Raw genomic sequence first — 25129 nt, 5'->3', positions numbered from 1 at the left:
CTCTTCACAATTGTACAGCTCCTCTTTTTTAAATAGATAATTGAGCATATTTCTCTCTCAGATAATTATATTGCAAATATTCCATTTATATGCTTCAAGATGCCTTTAACCTATTGTGAAATGACTTAATTTAATTAATAATTAATTAATTCATAAATTAATTTGTTTAAAAATAGTGCTTTTTTTGTTTCCTTTGCTTCCGTTTTAGAGATAAAAAAGTTTCTGCTCGACAGCAACGTTTTATTCTCTATATGTTTAAGTTAATTCTATTTTTATTGTGTGCATGGTCTGTCCACAGTATATTCCTTGTATGTGAGAACGTACCAAAATAATTTTTATTCTGTGATCTTCTATCCAAAGATCCAGTCAGATCATTCCATAATCAGGATCTCAAACGAGGGGCGAGGAGCAACATGCTTGGAATTCTAGACCAGCAGTGTCCTTTAGAGCTGGATGTTTTTTTCTTCAATTGCTTGTTGACAGATGCCTCCTAAGGTCTTGAACCCTGGCCCTAAATAATTTAGAAAATTTAAATCATCATCCACATCGCAGAGGGACAGCCCATCCAGTGACTGGCATTTGCTGCCCTGACCCTCGTAGGCATACTCATAGGGTCTGTACACGGGGTCGTCTGCCTGGTTCCCATCAATTATCTGCAATGTCTGTGGGATTGAGGAGTCAAAAATAGATTTTGTCAAAAAATTGTTCACACCAAACATATCTAAAATACATTGAGTCACGATTTATAATGCTTATACGTATGTTTTTGCTCTGTGTGATGTGAGACAAACTCTCTCTTACCCTTCTGATTTGACCTGCAAGGCGTTGATTTGACTGCAGGCTGAAAGAGTGGCTGTACCTTGATGAACTTCCCTATTTACAGAGAGGAGGATTGTGAGCTCTTTGATAGCCCAAATATAATGTAAAAGTAGCATCCTCCCACTGCCTGATAAAGATACTGTAAATGCATGAGTAAGTGTTTAAAATGCAACCATAGAGGCTTTGTTACCGTTACACTGAAACATAAAATAATTCAATGAAGAGCACTACTGACCTTGAAGCTGTTGTTCCTGTTCGAGTACTGAAAATAAGGAAAATCAACAAATTCAGTCTTTACCTTACTATACTTATCCGACACACACTGTAGGCTATTTGTTGAATGTTTCTATATCATTTAAAGAAAGCATAAGGAATGCATGCTTTTATCATCAGAATTCACCCCATTCATAATTCAACAGAACCACAAAGTATGTACCTGTGTAGGTTTAAGTGCTTATATATGTAAACATCTACAGTATCTATGATATAATAGAATAGAATAGAATAGAATAGAATAGAATAGAATAGAATAGAATAGAATATGTCTGTTGTAATTTTAAACTGGTGTGTTTTTTGTGCAATAAAACAAAATAAACATCGCTCACCATGCTCTGCCCTCTGTTGCTTCTGAGAGTGTTACTTGGATGCTGTGAGCCCTATGAGGTCATATTAGAGTTCATTTATATAGGATTAAGCAGTAAGGTTAAATCACGGTGCAAGAGCAAGGCCAACAACTGGCCCTGCCTACTACAAACTACAGAGAAGGTTTGTTTCACCGCGCTGAACTTTAAGTGTATTGTTAGGAAGTCATAATTTTACCAAGTGCTGCTTATTGTTATTGTTAAATTATTATAGTTCTTAGTCAAACACACAAAGACTATGTCCCCCTGCTCTTTATGTGTTTTTTTCCTGTCAAAAATATGTGTTTCTCATGTTGGAATAAAATCCGGATTGTGGCACCCTCTTGTGGATTGGAGCAGGCAGTGTGCAGTCTCTCTAGAAAGCACCTATCAAAGCAATGGATCTCAAAGATGACAAGCAATGACACATTCATCAGGAATCATATGCCAAAGAAGGCACTTATGTGTTATAACAGCTGTTGCCACTAACCATGCTCTGCCCTCTGTTGCCTCTGAGGGTGTCACTTTGATGCTGTGGGCCATGTGAGGTCATGTATGAGTTGATCTATATAGGATTAAGCACTAAGGGTGCGTGAGCTTAGTAGGTGACAGCAACAGGCCCTGCCTACTACAAGCTACAGAGGAAGTTTGTTTAGTGGCGCGCGCTGCACTGTAGTCTTCTAAATATCTTTAATTCTTTGTTGAACACATAGACTATTAAAAGACTCACCATGGAAACTCCTGCGCTTTTGTAACCACCCGCGGTCTCTGCCTTTACTGGAGGCGCCTGAGAGAATGAGTTGAGGAATAGCAAATTAATAAAACATTCATACAAGCAGTGGCAAGTAAAAATAAGGACATTGTATTTTTCTCTGTGTCATCTACCAAAGCTTTTTATCAAATACTTTAAAAGGGAATTACAGTCACACGATGGAAATGCAGTCACAAGAAGACTCCTGGAATGTAAAACTTATACGTTTAGGAATCTTTCAGTAAAAACTGTGATTTATGAGATTAATGTCAACCGCCACCATCTGTCATCCTGTCAGGTATAGTTTACAACTGGATTATATAGCTGTGACTAATTTCTCAGAAGGATTAAGTACTTCACTTGCTGTTTTCTTTATGTAATTCTTTTGCATTCTTTACTGAGGCCTTTTAAAACTGAAAAAGCGTCCATGCTGATTGCTGACAAACCTAAAGCCTGAAATAGTAAACCGCAAAATAGGGGAATGTGAGGGTGAAGGAGGAGAGGAAAACAACCTGCTTGGTGCCGTTTTTTAGGCCGTCTGTTACTGTCACACAGTCTGTGGGAGTCAGGAACGAAGTAGGCTCAGCCTGGCAGAGAAGAGAGATAAAATAAATAAATAAATAAACATATATATAAATAAATAAATAAATAAATAAATAAATAAATAAATAAATAAATAAATAAATAAATAAATAAATAAATTGGAGTCACTTCCTTACTCCATCTAGTTCAAAAACACAACACACCTTGCATATGGAGCCCCCTCCCTCTTCGTTGTACTTGATCAGGCTGCCCTTTTCTCTATCTGGATCTTCCATTTGGGGGAATCTCCGTTTACAGTCACACATAAAGAGGAGTAACAGTACTGCAGACACACACCAAAAACAACACTGAGAACAGAGTGTACACAAACAAAGGTTTAAAAAAAGGTAGGAGTGAAGTTATATATTATCAATAAGGAACCAAGACCAACAGAAATTAAGTTTAGCGCCCATAAACTAACTTCAATATACAAATTATTTTTAACCATTAGACAGAAAAATAATTATTTTGATTCAATTAGTTTGTGTTCACTCAAATGATCCTCTATTAGATCTGTCTAGTGATTTGCATCTACTTGACTTAATACCAAACATTTGGATGGATCACTGTAGGTTTACTGAGCATAAACTTTATGGTTTTGTAATGTTGCCACCGGTTGCCATACTCACACAAAAATAAAAGGATTCCTGCAATGATCAGTCCAATGCCAGGTGCCCCAAGGCGGATTGAGGGCGGCCCTTTGGTCACACAAACATCTCCTTCTCCACAGTCGCACACTTTCACTTCTAGAGTATCATGTGTAGCAATGTTCTGTTGGTCTTGAATCACCAGGTGCACTGAGTAGTTACCATAAGGAAGTGTCTTCAAGCTAATTAGCCCACCTTCCAAACCTGTCGCACAATGTAAAAAGAAGTTTGTAGTGGCTCTTGTTTTTTTTACAAAGTAGGTTCTCAGATATGTACTAACCATAAACTGTAGGTACTAACCACTGTAAGGGTCTAGTTTCCATCGTCGCTCCAGAGTATTGTCATCACCCCCCAGGGAGAAGGTGAAGGGCCCACTGAAAGGATCACTGTCTAAGTCTTTGACAGGCACCATGACCTTTTCGACCTTGTTTCCACACATGATGGCGCTTTTGTTTACTAGCTGAGGTGTATTGTCATTGATATCCCCCAGGTGGACCAGGACAGTGCATGTAGCTGTGGCTTCAGGCTCACCTTGATATACACAGGAAAGGGGAAAAACACATAAAAAATCCATTATTTAGATAACCAGTGGACCATATTATCCAGCTTGTGAATGAAGAATATACAGTAGGCCTCCTTCGTACCATCATCTATGGCAGTGATTACAACTTTGTAAGTGTCGTTGTGATCAACAAAGGGTGACTCTCTATCCATTTTCTTAGTTGATGTGAGTTGTCCTGTTTTCGCATCAATGGCCATCCAGCCAGCTGGATCTTCTAACAGCACGTATCTTATCACAGAAGGAGAAATGGAAGTGGAGATAAACATATTAAGTGAAAACATTGAATTGCAGGTATCCAAATGGGTATCTTTGTTGTGTGCCGCTATCAAAATCAACCTAAGTGACAGTATCTAAAGTCACGTGGATGGCGAGACTCTTACTAGGAAAGGGCATGCACTTCAATGATTGTGTGCAATTTCTAGCTTGGCATTGTATATTTATTGTACATAGTTTAGTTTAGTTTATTTGTTAATAGTTTTGTGGACAGTCCCCTTTGATTAACCTTACAGTAAAAGGAGCAGCTTTAGCCTATTTGGCTCATTTCCAGCTGTAGTCCCCGGCCAGTTGTCAGAAGGCATACATTTGTATATGATAAGGCTGATGGTTGTAGTGCAGTGTGTGATGGAAGCTGATTAATTGTCTATTGTCTTTTTCCTGCTCCAAGGTATCAGGATTATATTGGCCTTCCCCTGTTGGTCAACTTCTGTTGGAATTTTCCCATAAGGAGTGTGCTGTTATATTCACAGTTAGTGCCCACCCAATGCATCAACAGTTAGGTTATTGCAGATATATTAATATTGAGTTATGGTTATTTGCCATTGCCAACCAAAGCAAACTTCCAGCACAGCCAAATATATGTTTGTAGTAAGTAAGAGACAGTGACACTGAAACATATTATGTTTTAACAAACATCAAACAAAGTTGATACATTATTGTACAATTTTCAGGGAATTCTTAAATGTTGATACTGCTAACTGCTTGGAAAAAAATCAGCTTAGGTTGGACTCTTATCACAATGAGGCAATAAGCTAAACAGACAGATACCTGATCTTGGATATGTCAGAGTCAGGATCAGTAACCTTTGGAGTGAACAGCACCTTTCCTGGTGGCTCCTCTTCTTTCTGGTAGATTTTAAATTGATCTTTCTCAAATGCAGGTGGATCATTGATATTAATTATCTTCATTGTGACGCTGACTGAATCTGGAATTGCGCCAGCAGTTGATTTATCTTTACAAACAAATAAGGGTTCCTCATTCTTTACTCCGATCTGCAGGGTGACATTAGGTGTCTTCTCATGATCCACCTCCTGGAAGAAACATGGTCAGGGTTTAGGTCAGTAATGGTGCAGCTCCTGTTTATGATAGATGATAACACTTTGTTGGACTTTAAGCTTGGCCTATTGTAAATGAATGACCATTATATTAGCTTCAGAAAAGCAGGATTACCTTGATGACACTCAGAATACCCTCATTGGTGTTTGGGTCAGTCTCAAGTTTGTATTGTCCTTCCTCATTCCCTTTAATAAAATAGTAAATGGCACGCCAACCAGAAGTTTGAGTGTCTTTGTCCTCTACAGCAATTCTCAAAACATCATCTTGGGTGGTCGATTCTGATACCTCACCATGGTACTGGAGAGGCAGAAGAGTTTCATCTTTAGCATCATGCATCACTCTTAAAAGCAACTTAATTAATAGAAAAGTTAAAACATACGTGCCTCCCTCTTCTTGAACATCGGTGGGTAAGTGTTCGAGTCAACAATATTGAGAGTAATAACGGTTGAGGAGGAAAGGGATGGTGTTCCATGATCGTTTGCTTGAACAATAACTTCGTACTTCTTTATTTTCTGAAAAATAAATAAAAGATGATATTTTAGATATTATATTGACAACTGGGTATGAATGTGTGTCCATATACATGCAGCTTCCCACTGGTGTAGGGAAAATAAGTGCCTGAAACTCACATCATAGTCAAAACATCCTTCAAAGGTCAATTCGGCCACACCTCCTCCCATATCACGCACAGCAATCTTGGGCTCTTGTGGGTTCTGTGAAAACATCGTGATGGTGATTTTAGAGTTAGGGTGGTTCTGCTGATCGGCGTCCGTGGCCTGAAGCCGCACAGGCAAGGACCCTTTGAGAAAAGGAAAAAAAAAACAAGTTAATGTATTATAGATAAAAAGAAGAAACAAGTACAACAGTGACTATAGGAGAGAGGCCGTCCAGGTTTGAAATTATTATATTTCTCACCTCCCTGTTTAACTCTAGAGGCCACGAGAACTCTTCTATTGAATTTACAGTGTTTGGTGTTTTCACTTTGTGTGATGTGCGATACTCAGGCAGGCAGAAATTGTTTCATATTCTGAGTCGTTTAGGCAACAGTATACTCACCCGCTGTCATATTTTCCTTCACCTTAGCTGACATTTGTGGGGGAGAAAATATAGGTGCGTTGTCATTGATGTCATCTATTTCTACATCAAAAGCTAGTGCCCTGTCCAATGTTCGCCCTGAATTTGCGTCCACGATTTCAAACTGGATCTGTGGGTAAAGGAAAAATTATGTCAAATTATTTCCAGAGGTAAATAAGTTACATTTACTGTATTTTTCTTTAGAGTGGTAATTATTTGCTCACATGGAAGAGAGGGAACTTCTCTCTGTCGATTGATTCATGGCAATAGACGACTCCAGTTTTGTCATCGACGGAGAACACCCCTTTTGGCTCCTTAGTCACACCCATTCCACTTAAACGAAATTTGTGCTCATGCCCAGGATGACTTGTCTTGTCATTAAACATCTAGTGCCAAAATTGAAACAATTGAGCTGTCATTGTTTGCTGTCAGGCAAGGATATTGACCTGCTGCCATGTTGGTGGGCAATGTTTATGAAAAAATCTCACCTGTGAAATAACTTTTGGGTACGGCCCAGGATCTTCCTCTTGTACATTAATCGTCGACAAAACCCATCTTCTTTTTGAGCGCACCAAAAGGTCCTGTTGAACCCAAAATATAGGTTGAACATATGTTTGTTATAATTTAAGTATTACAACTTTTTGACAGGACGTTGCAATTCCAAACATTAAATATTTACCCGTTTGGCATGTCTGTTGACAGCATTGCGAGACTCTACCAAGGCTGTTATTGCAACCTACAAAAAACAGAAAGCCAAGTACTTATCACGCTTAATTCACTGCTCATTTTCAATATTGTTTCCTTTTGGTGTTTAATTTATTGATGTGGTCTGACATTCCCTCCATTTCCTTCTGCTCCTGATATAACACACTGAGATGAACAGTAGTTCATTCATTTACTTTTTATGGATTTTGTGGATGTTGTAAGATAGGGGAGAGAAAGAAAAAAAAGGAGGATGAGAGAGGGAGATGCAGCAACCTCAACCCAGGCCCCCAGGATGCTGCCTTCTCCGAGCAGCCAGCATGGACATGTGGCCAACCCATTGGTATTGCATGATAAGGGGTGGAGCTTATTTTCATGCGGCCCGTAGGCAGATGTCCCTGTCCACACAGTACAAGCAGCGAACAAGATTGTGTCTCTGCACATTTTTTCTGGATATCAATCATAGGCTCATACTTATCTTTAGACCATATACTATTAAAATGTAAGTTTTCTCATTTCAAAACGCCACCTCAAGCGTTTTATTAGCCCAACGGCTTTTAACGGCTTTCAGTTTGTTTTCGCCAGGCTAGATGCTACAGAACGAGACACCCGCCTCCAGTCCGCTACGCTTGCCGCCCTCTTTCTTGATAGGTCCATAATGCCGCTACGTAATGCTTTGGGCCGCATGGAATTTCCGGATTATACTTCCTTGTTGCTTCTCTGCGCCTATGAGCAGCTTTCATAGGAATGAATGGGCGCCATGTTTCAATACGGTGTCCATTTCTTTATATGTCCATGCCTCAACCATTATAAATCAGAACTCTACATCCTGTAGCCAAATTTTCAAAATAAAGTTAGTTAGTACCTTCGATTTATAATTTGTAAAAGAGAACGACATTTAACAAAGATCCCCATAAACCAGTGATGTCCATGGTAACCATTTGGGAATTTGTATTTCTAAATATTCTAGATTCTTCCTTATCCTGGATAAAATCTACGAATCATCTTACTGACATGATACTGTACAAGATAGATAAATGCGTTCAAATAGCAAACATCACGTTGCCTGATAATTATTATTATTATTTTAAATACTGAGCATCGATTCAGAGGGCTGCAAACCAGAATACTCATTGTGACAAAGGTGTTCCGCTCCTTTAGCTTTCCCCAGCCTCTGACTAGAATGGGTGTGTATTAATAATAATAATTGATAGGTTTTATATAGCGCTTTATTGCCTAGGCACTCAAAGACACTTTACAGGGTTCCTGGTTCAATTCGTTCACACACAGTCATACCGGTGGTGGTAAACTACGAGAGTAGCCACAGCTGCCCTGGGGCAGACTGACGGAAGCATGGCTGCCATTCAGCGCCAACGGCCCCTCCAACATACAGCAATCATACAAGGCAAGGTGGGTGAAGTGTCTTGCCCAAGGACACAACAGCCATGACACAGGTGGCCGGGCGGGGATCGAACCGCCCACCCTTGGATCGTTGGCCAACCCGCTTAACCACCTGAGCCACAGTCGCTCAATAAATAAATACCTTTGCCTTTGATATTTATTTTGGCAGAATGGAAAACAAACACACTGCAAAGTAAGGTGTAACACTTGCACATCTAAATGTCAAAGTTAATACACGCAGGTAGGAGGAAATAACACAGCCAAGCCCTCAGCCATGTCCCAGTGCAATGAAGCAACTACTTAGGAATACCTTTTTTTTTAAATAACACGAAGTGCCTTAGAGCACAACTGCAAAAACCCACACTGTTCTATACTGTATTACAACACAGGGTTAAGAGTCTGAAGAGCAATTAACTTAAAGAGGCGGGCAGCCTAAAGTTCCCCTATACTGCAACCTGTATATCCAAAAGGTGAAGCATATGAACTGGTTTTTCTTGACGACTTCATCCATCTGCCTGCAGGTATTTCAACGTATAGAGTTGCAGCGACATCATATTTGTCCACTGCATGTAAACATTATGTTTTTAGTTTTTTCGAGTTTACAAGCAATCACCATCAACACAACTCTCTTGAAACAAATGACTTGTGATTAGCAAACATTCCATTTATTTTGTCCATGTTTGCTGTGATCTAATGATAATTATTATGTGTAATAAGTAGTATTTATATATATATATAGTATATTTATTTATTATTCTTTCGGACAATTCCACACAATACACAATTTTCTCTTTCATATATTCATACATTTAACTTTGTGTTGTCCGAAGGGTGACGGAAGAAGCCAAAGGCTTATCAGGTCCCGCCCCCATTTTCATCAGATTCGGATTTAGATACACAGATACACAGTTATTGTTTCAGAAAATTTTAAAAATAAAAAATAAAACTGACAATAAAAAAATAAAACACGCGGTCAATGGCATTTAGAGACCAACTTAGCAGTTCTCAGCTCAGTTCAGTTTGTCTGTGATAATGCAAAGTGTGAAGTGGCCTTGTATGTGGCCTGTTCAATTTCTTAACTGGTAGTCTAAACACATCTGCAAAAGTATTCAAAAACATACAAGTCTGCCTGCTGGCCTCTCTCTCTCTCTCTCTCTCTCTATATATATATATATATATATATATATATATATATATATATATATATATATATATATATATATATATATATATATATATATATATATATAGTATATAGTATACATAATGTAAATAAATTCAGAAAGTCATGCCTACCAACAGAAGTAGGGAAATGGTCCTCATCTTGGTCCACTCTGCTTGATATCCTCTGTCGGTGTACTCCAAAAGAGTCAAAGGCAGTCAAGAAAGGAGCTGTTGCAGAAGACAGCCCACAATACCTGCACATTGGCTGCCTTTGCATTCAACAAAGGCCCGCCTCTTCATGTGCGCAGTTCTTTGCAATGTAACATTTTAAATGGGTTGTGTACATATACTTTGTGTGCATTAGACAGGACAAGTTGCATCTCTGATGTATGTACACTTACTTTGACTTAATTTGCTTCTATATCTACAAACCTTATGAACTATTAAAAGGTAGAATGACCTATTCCCACACTTTCTGGCTGTGCTGAAAACAGGGCTAGGCTCAGGTGTACACCCCTCCAACTCTATAGCTCAGGTTACCATGTGTAATTTATGTCTGGCCTACATAACATGCAAATGTTGCTCTGTTTCATTGGTCTTTAAAACAGCTGACACTTTCTGAACATGTATCCCATATTTAGCCTATACTTTTCTTAACAGTATATGTCATGTGCGGCTGGATGTCTGTAATGAATATTTTATTTTATATGATTCAAGGTTAAATATCAACTCAGCAAATGACATATGAAGCAGATAGACTAAGAGTGTTGGTTGCATTGAATATTACTAAAATCACATTGAATATGTATTGTACATTCAATATTATGTATGTTAACAAAAGGGGCCCACCGTAGCTAGCAACATACCCATTTACAGAGCCTAGGCTCGGTATTAACACCGGATTGTATTTCAGTATGTACAGGTCGCGGATTGTGAGGAGATTCACCGATTGTGACAAAAAGTGATTCTCAGCAACAAGCATTCTCCAGAATCGCTGACTGTACCTTTAATTGTTTTTCAAACGGGGACACTTATATTCATAGTGAAAATCCCACCATATAACATGTTGCTGGTCTCTCAAACCCTAGACCAAGAAACTAAAATGTGATAATTTATTTCTTTTTTAATCTATATTGTAAGGGTCAAGACTATGTATAGTTATGTAAAATTATAAATATCTGAACTATTGTAAGAGGTGTTTTAAATTAAAATAAAACTAAAATGTTGTGACTAACAACTAAAGAAAGGATGTTAAAAAAAACCTGTGCTGTAGCCTTATGATTTGACCGATTCTAAAAATGTGTGTTTAGCTCAGATAATATCCTACTTTAAATGCTGTAAAGGAATTTATAAGATTCCTCTGTGTATATCCATGCAGATGGGACTTGTTGTTCTGAGTGACAATAGTTTAATATTAGTCAACCTTAAACTCTGGAATCAGTTATCCACTTGAAGAAAAGGCAGTGCTTTCTTCCTACGAAACAGCTTCTACCAATTATGTCTGTCAGGTGTTGTCTGATGATGAATGCACTGATGTGTAGTACTGTATTATGATGTCAAATTCAATGGAAAAAGATGTTTCAGAAGGAAAATAAATATTCCCAGAGAAAAGGCACAGCTGCTCTACTCGTCAGGGAGTGGGAATGTAATGCATTAAATATTTAATTAGAACTCACCGGCCATATGAGGAAACAAAGATAAAACTCTCAGGAAAAGAACAGGAGGGTTCCTCCCAGATGATTTATACTCTGGTTGATTTATTTGTTTTTCTTACTTTGTTTCGTCACGCAATGAGGTTAGACTAATTAACAACTGCCTTTGTTCAGATTGCAGACGATTCATTTCTGTAAAATAATACTCCGCCTTTAAAAGCGGGCATGTTGTTCACTCGGTTTTGGAATGTGACATTTGTGCTGTTTATAAGACTTACTCTCTCACAGTGTGTTTCTGGCATATTGGACCTTTATTTATACAGGTATATCCCATCGAGACCGAAGATTCTTTTGCAAGGGAGACCTGTTTTCCTTTCCCACATTACCATTCACACACACATTCATACACCGATAGCAGGCTAACTATCGACATTCCCACGAGGCAAGGTGGATGAAGTGTCTTGCCCAAGGACACAACGACACAGGTGGCAGGGCGGGGATCGAACCTCCAACCCTTTGATCATCGGCCGACCCGCTCTACCACCTGAGCCACAGTCGCCCCATAGTATTTGCACAAGCCAAAGGAAATGCCAAAAACTAATCGGTGAAGGCCAGACGACACAGGACAATCCAAACAGTAAATTCAAGGTTTTTAACCCGTTATATTTTTATTAAGTTCATAGCAAGATGTTCAAGTAGGGAGAAGATACACATTATGATCAACATTGTAAAAAGGTTGTTTTGAAAGTAGTCCAAGGCTCAACCAGTGGTATATCTATGTTATTAGTGTGTAGTTTTCACCATCTGCGCCCTCACAAACACACTCCCATATAGTCAAACACACACACACACACACACACACACACACACACACACACACACACACACACACACACTGTTATGTACACAGCTCACTCACTCACTCACTTGGAGGTCAGGAGTGACTTTTTGAAGAGTGACATATTACAGGGAGGAACAGGTGTCACCTGCATATTTCAGTAATCCAACACATTACCTGCAAACATAGTACTAACAGGAACACAATGGCATGCATTAACAAACACAGTTCCATTCACTTTAAATAGTTTGCACGTGCACAGGGCCTTTGAATTTAGTAAGTCAGATCACCCTTTGAGCAATGCAGTCAGCCTGAACTGAAAAAAAGCCAACACAGAGATGAGTAAATGTATTTGACTGCATTTGTTCACGACTTTACTCCAGAAAGTCTGTAAAGTAAAGATGCAGCCATCCGGTTTCAGGTAGCTGTGCCACACACATGTTTTCCCTGCGGCCGTATGAGAAACAAAGCTTGATCTGACAACCGTTGAAGCTCAGAACACGTCAGTGCATGACTTGCTATCTTGCTTATCAGTGATTTGTCACCAATGCCAAGAGTTTAGAAAATTTTAAAAATAAATATGTTTTTTTTTTATTTTTATTTTTTTTTTACATTGGAAGAATCCAATATACTCAGGAAAACATTCACAAGACACAGTGAAGTCAACCGTGCTGGGGTTTTCACCAAAAGTGTAATGTAGCGAGAGAGAGAGAGAGAGGGAGAGAGAGAGAGAGGGGTGGGTATTTCAGGCTGTTTTTAACCTGTAATTAAGTCTTTATGAAGATTTTGTGGCAAGGCAACTTTCCTCCTCGTCCTCTTCCTCTGTCTCTTCATCCCTGGTATTGGGAACAGAGGTCAGCAGCAGAGTGTCGGCGTGGACTTCTTCGTCGTCCGACTGGATGACAGGTGTGTCGACTCCACCGCCGCTGGTATCACTGGAACCAGACGATGTGGAGGACATGCGCGACTTTGAGCCGCAGGGAACTTCATTTTGCCCTTTCAAAGGTGCACACTCCCTGTAGACAACCTCTGCATCTTCATCCTCCTCCTCATCTTCTTCCTCGTCCTCGCCCTCTGGAAGCGAAAAACTGTTAGAACATGTTTGCAGGGTATATCTGCATCACTCAGTTTTTCGCATGTACTGTATAAGATCGATATACAGTTGGCCCATGCAAATAGATTTAGCTCTTTGTGCGTATCGTCTCAAAGCTCTACCACAAATGCAATTTTTACGGCGCAAATTAATTTGCTGAAAAGTTTGTTTATCAGCAAATGCATTATACAATTTCTGTTCCTAAAGACGGCAATGCTGTTTCACAGCTAGCTTTTACGTGCGTTGGTTTGGAGTTTTGACAAACCATAAATAACTTCTCAGCAATTGGGCCAAACTGTTATTTTCCCATCGAAGCTTTATGAGTGCAACCTATGTGTTACAACCTGCAATAGTTGCAGTGAAACACCGTATCTCTCTAATGAGTCTACTGACTAATGGTGAAACCAGATTAGAAACCTAGATTACATTACATCTTTATGTTTTCCATTAGATGCTTCAACTAAAGCAGAATGTAGAGATCACAGGAATGAACATAATTAATAATAGATTCAGTAATTCTTTAAACACTGGTTTTAGGATGCATCTTTGATCAACCCTGTTTGGTTGTACCTCAAGTAAAAAAATTAAGAAGAAAGAAAATCAGTCCTTATTCTTCAAATAGTCCAGAAGTCTAAAAGCTTCACATGTGAAGTCGCCTGCTTTTGCAAGTCTGAATGTGAAAAATGTACTTCAAGGATTAGGTAATCGGGATTAGGTAAATTGGCAGTTGGCCAATTTGGGCCCTGAGGCAAACAGTGCACCTGGTAGTGGAGATGCCGGCACTCCCTCGTCTGCTCCTGAGTTGAGGAACACGTCCAGGGCCTCCTGGTCAGAGATGTCCATCAGGTCCATCTGCTCCAGGACGTCAACGTTCACCTCCATAGAAGAGATACTTCCCATGGGGGCTGTAAATACAAGCCCAACAGCATTTATAACAGAAATACACACTGTTTAAATGTCAAAAGTACGTGTCAGTGTATGTACAGTATGTTACAACTATCGTCTATTGAAAGTTAACAACAATTACAAACAGACCCCAAAAAATATGGTTAACCAGTGTGGTGGCAGATATTGAATGTTGGAATGCTTATTAATGTAATAGGATAGGAAACATTGTGTTTGTCTTGTGTTGCTCCTGTATGTCTAAAGTTAAATTCCTCTGTAATAGGAAAATTAAGCAACAATGATACGGTTGTATAGCATCAGGTTTTATTTCAATCACAAGCAAGGATCTCCGCGGAGAGGCCACTAATCCAAACACAGGGAATTGTGTTTGCAAGAGTGAGCCCCGTTTCGTTGAAGAGAGGGATACTTAAGCACATTGCTTCTCGACAGGCAGACAGACTAATTGTACCTAACTTAACCATAGGAGGAGTTTGAGCATAGGACAATAGAAGAACAGACAGAGTAATTGTGCATAAGTTAACCATAGGCGTGGCTGTCCGAGTGGTCTGTTGGGTCACTCACATTTGAGGAATCTACATTTCAGTTTTTAGAGTTACAAACAACATGCAATATATTCAATTACACTTATAAGTCTATATAAAACAATGGTTAAGTAAGCATTCCAATATCTGATGCAATATTTCCCACTACACCTCAAATGCGTATTAAAGAGTACTCAGACTGTACCTCCCCAACCGCCCCCCCCCCCCCCCCCCAACCCCTCCTTGGATACCCCCCCTGCAACAGTAAACAGTCTGTCACTGAGCCCTCCCCCACCCCCCCTTCTTACTGGATAGAACATGAAGCCTCTGTTGTTTGATTGAATACTCTTTTGCTTGATTATTAAATACTCTTTGCTTGATTATTACAGCCTTATGATCTCACTTTCTCACCACACCGGCTTTAAAATAGTTTTCTCAATCTTCTATGGTGTTTCTACTGACTGAAGCAGATGAAGGATCCGTCTATCAAAACACTATTAATGCCCCCAGGAAGGATATAATGTCGCGTGAGAATACACACTTGTCACTCACGTTTCCTGCAGTCAATCTGCAGCTGGGTAGAGGGCAGGTAGTTGTCCACATCATGCTGGTAGACCTCTTCAAAAAAGCACTGTCTGTCCCTCAGCTTCAGGTGTTGGGTAGAATCATTGTCCAACACCCTCTGAGAGTTGTCTGTCTCCGCTGACCAACAAGACACACAAAAGAAAATAACACATAAAAAAAATGCACCTGAACTGAATATTGGGTTTTTGAAATCAACTTTTCATTTGAAAAAACTGCATTAATATGTGAATTTTTCTGATGCAAAACAAAATAGTTGTTGCAACGATGGCTAAGATGACCCGTTCGAAGGGTAAATTAAACTAAGTCGGATAGCTAAGCAGACATTGGCACACTCACAATTAATCATACAATTGTTTTTTTCAGGTCACTTTGCGTAACCACTAGATAGCAACATCAGACAAGGAGTGTGTGTACTGTGCAGTATTTTTGGACAGCTACGTGAAATTCATAGTTCATTTCAACAATTAATGAATCCTCCCGCTGTGGTCATCAACAGAAACATTTTCATCTAGCAGTTTGCCCTCATATACCTGTGAAAGTGAAAAGAGACCTACTATACAATTAATCACAATGAACTGAATGTTTTCATCGGGTAACATTTAATTTGAGGTTCAGCAGTTTTGCGGCGCCCTATTTCTCTCTTTTGGCCATCAGCCCCTGTATTTAGGAACAGTCACTTTTTGTCAGATCTTACTCTCTTCTTTAGAGGAAAAAAAGTGCTAAGTAGTCATGTGGATTAAGGATTGAGAAGTAATGGTTTGCGTAAAACCAGTACTGTTTGCCAACCTTAATTACCCTAACACGTAAAACTAATGCCTTAACATGTTGGTTTCAAAACCACAAGTTGGGTTCATGCCAATGCCTTGTTCTTCATGCCATGTTAGCCGCAGGTGCTTGCTTTATGATTGTTGCAGGTGGTTGCTTTGTGATTGTTGACTTTAAAGTTACCGATCATGCCTATCATTCCAAAGGAGAAGCACTTAATAAAAAATGTTTCTCTGTATGAACCTATCCTTCTTGCACAGTACTTGTGCAAGAGATATGCGTGTACAGCATGTTTAGTTATCTAACTGCATCTTACAACATCGCTTGTTCATGGATGTTCAAGGTGTTGGTATTGATTTGGCGTGTGAATCTTTGAGCTGTAGTTAGTCCATTCTTGATGTTTTATCATTTGTATGGGCAAAAGGGATCCAGAAAAGGAAGTCAGACTTTGCAATCTTTGCAACTCTATGAAAATCCCTGGCTCTGCAGTGATGTGATGTTAATGGGATAATGTTTTATTTCTGTGCGTGACAATACAGACATGTTGTGAAAAACAAGACTGCATCTGTCCTTACTTCTACCTCCAGCTTCGACCTCTGCCAGGCTGACCGGCTGTGGTTGTGTAACCATGCCACATTCCTACTCGGCACACATTGTGCCTTTGCCCACTGGGCTCCACGAGCTGACACTTTGACTCATGTCACCAGAGTTCTTGTATGAGTGTGTGCGCATTTGCATGCATGCGTGTGTACGCGAGTGTACATGTACGGATCTGTTCTGCAAGTTCAATCCTCCTTACATAAACTGAACTGTGAAACTGTATGAAGCTGCATACATTCCTGCTTGTATACATGTATCTGCATGCATGCTAATGTGTGCTAATTTTGTCACACACCCAGTCAGTGTTTAATATAATGTAGCTGTGTTTTCCTTGTCTAACATGTATAGAAGATGCCAACAAATGTATCCAGCTTGCACAGTAACAACATTCACTTTACTTTAGTAACATATAGTTTGTAGAAGTAAAACAAAGCACATCTGTTCAGACAGCTCCATCTCTGGAGGCCCAAACTAGTTCTTCCAGAGCCATGAAAGGTTGTGTGTCCATTCTCATGTTCTAACGACAGCCCCTTATTCTGTCATTCAAGCTGCCTGTGGAGGCAGGAAACCACTGATATTTCAACAGTTGGTGAGCTAACTGGGAACACAGTGAATGACTTAAAGCTTAGAGGGTTGTTGATTATAACTCATATATCCAACTAGACAAACGTTATATAGTGCATGCTAAGATGTGTATCTTATTGCTATGGGGACTGGTAATCGTGACTTCAAATCACCAAACCCCAAGCGACATTGTGGAAAATTCTGTTGCTAATATCTCAAATTGCAATCCCAGAATTTGACAAAGTGTTGTACAGTGTCAAAAACACAAAGACGTGAAGTTAACAATATTTTTTTAGACAAGGATAAGCACCAAATTCTCATATTGGAAATAGTGGAACCATCAACTATTTGATAATTTCTGCTTCAAAAAAAGTTACAATCAATCTTTTTGCCACTTGCCAGTATCAATGTCATTCAACAGTCATAATTTGTCAGGATTGGTAAGGTTGAGACAAATACACAAGATAGGCTGTTCCAGCAATGAAAAGACTCTGTCTCTCAATATTACCCTATTTGTATCTTTCTCTAAAAACCAAGAGCTAGCTTGTCTCCATCTGACAACATGTACAGTAAAGACTTACTCATCAATCTGAGCTTTCTACCGCTTTGCTGGGTAAGATGTGCTGAAGGTCTTCATGCAAATTCCTTCAGGTTACATTTCCACCATGCTCCATGTGAGACCAAGATAGTGTTAAAGCATCCACGGGGAGTCCCTTGTTCATGACAGGGGTTATTGGCTGTCAATGATCCTAATGTGGTTTCTGGACACACCAGGTATTGTTTTCTTACACATTTTACTTCTGTGTTTAATGTTATCCGCTCTTGAGGAGAAGAGAAGAGAAGAGAAGAGAAAATCAGCACACAGGGACATGAGTGTACAAGAAAGCAAGTGATCGCAAAGTTTGATAAAGTAGTCCTTGACCTAGATATAGAGCTTGGAAGTATCAGGCTTTAAATCATTTGGTCCCATACTGTATTAATGTGTATTATGACTTCTGTGCTGACCCTGCACTAAAACACATCATGATGTTGTGACAAGCATTTATGGAGGGAACCAACAATATTATTTTCAAAGAAAGACAGAATTAATGATTTAGTGACTACTGTGTGCAAAGTGCTACCTCATTCTACTGATGGTTATCCCGGTTGATACCATTACCACTGAATAACAAGATCTGTAGGAATTAGAACTTGGGTCTCAGTTTTGAGACCCCCACTCCATTCAAAGACAGAGCTTATGAAAGTGTAGTTTGAGAAAAGAAACTAAACCTGAAAGTCCTCAACAAATGAGATTGTGACGGTCTAAAATATGAAATAATGAATGTTTATGTTTATTGTCGGTTGTATTAGTCTGTCATTTCGTCTATCATTGTCTGAGTCTGTATGTATTTGTGATTATATGTGCTGTTAGTGCTTATATGTTTTTTTTTAAATGTTCCCAATTGTAAAGGCCAGGACACACCAGTCCGACTACCCGAAAATGGAGACTGCCGATTCAGGGAGCTCCAGTCTTCCTGTCACGGCCGAAAAAGTGCAAAGAACACACCAAACCGACTGCTGACTTTCCGTACGCTTGCGCGGGACGTAATGTCTCCATAACAGCAGGCGGCGCTAATCTGTATTGTGGCCCGAAAAAATACGGAAGCCGGAAATGATGGGACGGCTCTCTAGACCATAAACATAGATAGAAATACGTATTTATATTTATGGACCATAAAGAGCACCATTTTTAGCAGAGAGTGTCGAGCATGGTGTCGAGCAGTCAACAAGGGTTGATGCATGTGAGTACTCGCTGAACGAAACAAACAAACACATTGAAATGATGGCTAACTGTTGTTAGCTGTTTGTGCTACCCGCCTCACTTCCGGGCTTCACTGATTCGCTAGCCCTCCACAAATCAAATTGCTCCAACTGAAAGACTGCCCGCCGCCGGCTCAAAAGAAGCCCGACGACATCTACGACGACCGATTTCACAGCACACACCAAACAGATTTGTGTCCCCGCCCCCTCCCGACTCTAGGACGGCGATTATCGGGCCGGTGTGTCCTGGCCTTAAGACAAATTCCCCTTGGGGCAATACAGGTTTATCTCATCTCAATACAGGCTTGACTTGATACTTGACAGGCCTAGCTTTGCACGTAACTGACATTTGCAATCTCTGTCCAATGACATGGTTAGACAAACTGATTTGATTTTTTTGCATGGAAGGTGTATGTGAGTCTACCTTAAGCCTCACAGAACAAAACTAGTATGTTTGCATTTTTCGCGATGACTCATAGTTGGATACATACAAATTATCCATAGCTCATTTCTCAGCTGCCCTTGGAGACAAAGAAGGGGCTGAAAAGGGACCTCAAGGTTTTGACAGGTTAATTTGTGAGACGCAAAGTAACACGCTCATCGCACGCCATGCCCCCTACCCACAAATCCTTGCTCCATCTCAGCCCACACGGAACCATAATTACCTATAGGTTTACTGTTACATCATGCAAGTACAATCCTTAAGCGGCTCCCCCTCTCCCTGTAGTGCATGACTATGCAGTTATTTTTCTTGTTGCCTCGGCTGTGTGTGCTGGATGTCTGTGTTGGCTGTTTTGTGGGAAAGGAAGAGAGAAGAAAGGAGGGAAGCAAGAAAAAAAAAAGTTTGTCAAAGAAAGCAGAGTGTGCTGTTATGCAACCTGAGCCTGCTTTGCATTATTCCTGGTATAGAGTAACTGTAGTGTCAGTGATTTGAGGCAAAGGGCTTTACTGGGTCTGCCTGTCTCAGCTAAGCCTCATACTGACAAATACAAGGGTGCAGTGACGCTATACAGAACTTCTTTTGTATTATTTGTTGTCATGGCAAACACACACTGTATGGAAATTATATTATGGCTACACTACTGATAGAAAACCTCTTTGTTCTCTTTTTTTATCCTCTTTGTAGTCCACATTTTTGCAAATTCAAATTATTTCCCAGTTCAGAAATATTTACTCTTGCGGTGTTGTTAATCAGCGATTCCCTATTTCCAGGAATCTAACACAAGATGTAGAAGTGGTGTAGTATGTGTGAGCGGGTGGGGCGTGTGTGTGTGTGTGTGTGTGTGTGTGTGTGTGTGTGTGTGTGTTAGGGGAGGGGGGGGCAGATCCAGATCCAGGTCAGAGTTGACTGTTGAGCTGTAGCACATGATTTTTTTCATCCTTCTGATTATTCCTCCAGAGTCTGATCCCTTAGCCACTTCCACCGCTGTGCTCCTGATAATCCACACTGTAGGACTTTATGTTCCCATTCAAATATGATACTATTACACATCTCTCAGGTTGTCTTATTTTCCCCACTGTGCAATGTGCATATGTTTTTCTCTTCTGGGCTTCCTACCTTATCAACATATTTTTACTTGATGAAAACATTCAACCCTTGCGTCATTTGCCGCTCTGTGTCATTTTAATGGTTCAGTCATACATTAGTCCTGGTAACTGCCCTGGAAGCAGAGAACAAATGTTCCTATTGAGCCAAAGAGTCACATGGTGAAGGCTTCAATCCTCTTGTGGCAAGCGGAAAGAAATCCCATGACCATCCTTCTCTTTCAGTGAACAGAGAGACGAGGTGTGTGTGTGTTTGTGTGTGTGTGTGTGTGTGACGTGTGTGTGAGAGAGAGAGAGAGTATAGGGAGCTTGTAAGGCAGTTGCACTGCATGGCCAGTCACATTTGACAGCCCATCAATCTCAACCCCCCCCCCCTCTCTCCTGCAGCTACTGTATTCCCCATGGGGGCCATCAATGGTGTGACCCTGCTTTCAGCAGCATACAGTCACATCATTTTTAGGTATTTGCCACTTTTATTTACTGAGCCAATCGCTCTCCTCTGCTCTCCTGCCACATCAAGCATTAATCATTTATTAGCGAGATCACTGCACCACAACAGCCACCTTCCCGCCATTATTCCCTCTCTCCGCCCACACACACACACACACACACACACACACACACACACACACACACACACACACACATATACATAAACACACAGACTGGTAATTTATGGTTCCACTGTCTCACCTCCATCACCATGCTACGTCATACTGCGGGGAGTTTCTATCATACTGTAAGCCTTGAGCAACACATACTTTATATGAACACATCATTTAAATGGAGTCTAAATCAGTTTCATTTCTTCAGTCTCATTTCCAGGTCCCTAAGTAAGAACCCATTGCTGTGGGTATATCTTGAACCTTGTCTGACCAGCCGCTCTGTTAAGTGTCAGATGAGATAATGTATTCCCAGGCCATTCTCATTCCCATTACCGTTAAGGCACTTCACTCTGGGCTCAATGCAAAGATGACCTCTAGCAAGGCACACTGCTCCCTATTTAGGTCAATCAAAACAGGGCTATCAGTAGTCTCCACAGAGCATATGTAGCACTCTCTGCCTCTAGTATGTGGACATTAACAAATACTCATATGCATCTCCACGCAGAAACGTATGCATCAAATCAGCCGGTATTGTGGTAAAATAGCAGATCACAATCAAACACAAATGCAAAGCAAGACACTATTCCTCTGGCATGCAGGTAGCCTTAAACATCTATTTCCTTGTGATCTATAAGCAGACTCTCTTCCTTTAGCTTTGGCAGTCTAGTAGTTGTTATCCCCCCACTGCTTTTTAACCTCATCAGCATCAATAGTGTCGCATCACCATTGAGGCTGTCAGGCTAATTTGTTGGAGAGATGGCCTATGGCGGTTATTATTACTTTGGACAGTTGTAGTTGCTAATGAGGCTTGGTTCAAGGCTGGGCCAAGAAGTAAAAGGATTTTTTTTTTAAACTGACCATGTGCAACTTTGAGTTTTTATAAGAGTAATGATTTAATGAATCCCTCAGGGGGTAACGGTTCCAAATAACGTAGCTTAGAGAAAATGACGTAACACTCATGCGGTAGCCTACATACTATGAACACTGTATGTAACATAAGCTACAGCTAATATTGATCTGTTACCTTATCAAAGAGCGCTCACTAATGCTGAATTAGACATCTCTCGCGAGGGAGTTAACTGTTTAGTTGGGAGGCTCTGAATAATGTAGTGTGAGTCATGTAGAGCTGAACCAGTGGCAGGGAATCAATACCCTCTGCACAATTTTATCACACAACTATTATTGAAACATTATCGACACTGTACTGTGGAAATGAGTGCAGTATGTACCTGCCCAGTATTAGAAAAAAGAGCACATTAAGTGTTAAATATAAAAGCAATGCCGAGTTAATCCCTGTACAGTAGAGAAGGTTCCAATGAACTGTGCAGTACTGGAAGTTCAAGCTGAGTACCACTTTGTCTTGAGCAGCATTTCTGTTGACTTAAACATAGTTGGTTTACTCACATGCCAGACGCTTGTTGTGGTTAGTTGACCCAGTGGATGACATGATCCTCTGTATGGGGGACTGGTCGAAGAGGGTGTTTTGCCTTTGAGTGTGTGTGTTTTTCTTGTCCCCTCCTGTCAAGGCTCCAGGACAGGATGCTGGTGTGTGTGTGGTGGCTGGTCATGTAGTCAATGCTTCTCCTGATTTTGACTATCAGAGAATACACTTTATAATGTCATTCCCCCTCTTCTCTTCTCCTCTCTTTCTTCTACTTTGCTCTGCCTTTTCGCGTCTCCCTTTTTTTGATCGCCTTTGCCGTTCTCTCCAGGCTTTCCCTCTCACTGCCTCACTCTCATCTCGACTGCCTCTCTGTGTCAACACACACCGACACACACAGATGCACACACGCTCCCTCCCTGACAGGCTCAGTTGGGTTGTAAGGAGCTGTGTAGCTTAGGGATGGAGGGGGGAGTGATAGTGGGCTACAGCATTGTGGCCTGTACCAACTGGTGAAAGCAAGGGGGTCAACAGGATCAGTAGGAGTGTGTGCTTTTTACATAATATTAAGGAATATATCGGGATTAAAGCCCTCCCATCTCAAGCATCACCGCATTCCTGTATATTTACTTATTCACTTTGTTGTAGGATGAAAGCTTTAGAAGTGATAAGAGAAGGGGCCCTGCATACTGATAAATTGATGCAGTCTTTCTCAGCATAACTGGAAACATTGACATGATCACCGCACTTCATGGCATATAGGAAATGAAATATCTGTACTGCGATGTTATGTTGTGTTACGATATGTTTACAATATTATGTTAATTGATATTTATCTAGTTTTTTATGCATTCATTCTATTCCTTATTTTTTCTCATGTAAATACTGTAGGGGAGAACGGGGGAATCTGAGGCATCGGGTAATGTGAGCCGCCCCCTGTATCTAGGCAACGGAAAACTTTTCTGGTCATGTGAGATATATGTTTTCAAGCCCCTCTCATTTACCCATGGCCCTGAAAGAGAGGACCTCATGGTGCTGTGGTAAGCATGTTTTTTTCACCAAAATAGGTATTTTGCATGTAAAAGTAAATTTCTTGCTGTCAACTTAATCAACTATTGTGCCAAAGCAAATGTATTCACGTAGAACAACTTCTATCATACGTGTTGATGAACTACCGACATATGAAACCATGTGATGCTGATAACTGAAGATTAGCCTGAAATGCTAAGAGAGGTAGTTTTTTTCTCAAATTGTGGTGGTGGGGGAAAGTGAGCCAAATGCTGTGGGGGAAAGTGAGCCACTGTCTCACTTTCCCCCACCATGAGGCACAAGTTAAGTTTAGTCTTAAACATATTTCAATGTAATATTACATAACATATGTTTTATTTTAATGTCATACACATTGTTGAAAAGCCATCATGCCAAGGAAATACACCAGGAAGACGACCTGGGGCAACCACACGGAAAGAGCACCTTCTCATCTTTCCCTGTAACCTTCAGGGCTGGAATGTAGAGTAGGCCTAGTTGTAGAGTATGACAGGCTGATGTTATAATCCAGTTGGGTCTTCTCCTGTGTTCTGAGTCCCTGGCTGTTCTCGCTGGTTCTGATTTTCCTATGCTTTGACCCCCAGACACTAGCTGGCTCTAAGGGTCCTGTGTTCTGACCCCCAGACTGTGTTCTAATCTAACTGGTTCTATCTTTCATTTGAATCATATTAAAACCTTTTGAATTATAATATGTTATATTTGATTTTGTTCAGAGTTCCTTTCAAGTGTTTAGAACATTTGCTTTGCTTAATTGACCAAACCCCATCATTCTTTTACTAGTCCGACATTAGTTCTGGAATGTGTGGCTAGCTTTCAGGATTCTTACTGTTACAATATGTGTTGTTATGGTAGTTTCAGAGTGGAAAAAGTAAGTGGATCAGTTTACCCCACAGCTGGGGTGAAGTGAGCCACATGACAACTTTTTTTAAAACAATCATATTTTCACTGCCCTTTGTCTTGAAAAAATTCTGCTAATGCCCATTTCTAGGAAACATCCTGAATTAATGGGGAATGTGTAAATTTGAGTGATAAATAATTTTAGCTCGCTTAGAGGGGAGCAAATGTAAAAAGTGGCTCAGATTACCCCGTTCTCCCCTATATTGTTTTTCACTTAAACAGAAGCATTTGAAAAGGATTAACACTATTTAGTTAATAGCCTAAGTCAGGGGTGTCAAACTCTGGCCCGCGGGCCAAATCTGGCCTGTTTCAATATTTAATCTGGCCCGCGAACCAATTCGGCAATTCCATTCAATTTGGCCCGCAAAAAAAAAAAAAATATATCATGATTTTTTCTTTTTTTTTTTTCTTTCTCATGTGAAGCCTGTGCCATATTGGCACGTCGCACACGCTCCCAACCGTTAGGACACTCGCATAGCTTACCACTACGAATGTCTGCTGAAAGTTCCACAGCTCAGGATTTTAAGCCATGAATTGATGAATTTGCATTGAAGAAAAGATGTCAGTTTTCTAATGGCTGTAAATAGGCCAATCTATGGGGCTAAATAGCATGCTAATATGATGATTGATTGTGTCAACTGTCTAAGGATGAATGCTAACATTATCTGGTTTCTAA

The 25129-nt window shown here is 40.2% G+C and overlaps 2 protein-coding genes across 2 annotated transcripts; both read right to left on the bottom strand.

Annotated features, from left to right (window-relative positions):
• Window positions 1-443: 443 nt before the first annotated feature.
• cdh26.1 (cadherin 26, tandem duplicate 1) lies at window positions 444-11608 on the bottom strand (the record flags this gene model as incomplete). Its single annotated transcript, XM_080030714.1, has 16 exons — window positions 444-662; window positions 2170-2226; window positions 2703-2777; window positions 2937-3055; window positions 3402-3623; window positions 3720-3950; window positions 4064-4209; window positions 5026-5288; window positions 5428-5610; window positions 5697-5825; window positions 5943-6112; window positions 6370-6517; window positions 6612-6773; window positions 6876-6968; window positions 7067-7123; window positions 11585-11608. 16 exons carry the CDS (start codon window positions 11606-11608, stop codon window positions 444-446), a joined length of 2298 nt encoding a protein of 765 aa, XP_079886840.1.
• A 1215-nt stretch (window positions 11609-12823) lies between these two features.
• Window positions 12824-22796, bottom strand: LOC307252658 (dysbindin-like). The gene is made up of 4 exons (XM_080030388.1): window positions 22533-22796; window positions 15217-15366; window positions 13999-14142; window positions 12824-13218 (listed from the first exon to the last, which is right to left on the bottom strand). The coding sequence occupies exons 1-4, from the start codon at window positions 22573-22575 to the stop codon at window positions 12920-12922; spliced, it is 636 nt and encodes a 211-aa protein (XP_079886514.1). The 5' UTR covers window positions 22576-22796; the 3' UTR covers window positions 12824-12919.
• Window positions 22797-25129: the final 2333 nt, after the last annotated feature.

The sequence above is a fragment of the Ammodytes marinus genome, assembly GCF_949987685.1.
Source record: "Ammodytes marinus genome assembly, chromosome: 7".
In the NCBI taxonomy this organism is placed as follows: domain Eukaryota; kingdom Metazoa; phylum Chordata; class Actinopteri; order Uranoscopiformes; family Ammodytidae; genus Ammodytes; species Ammodytes marinus.
This window is presented reverse-complemented; position numbering and strand designations above follow the sequence as displayed.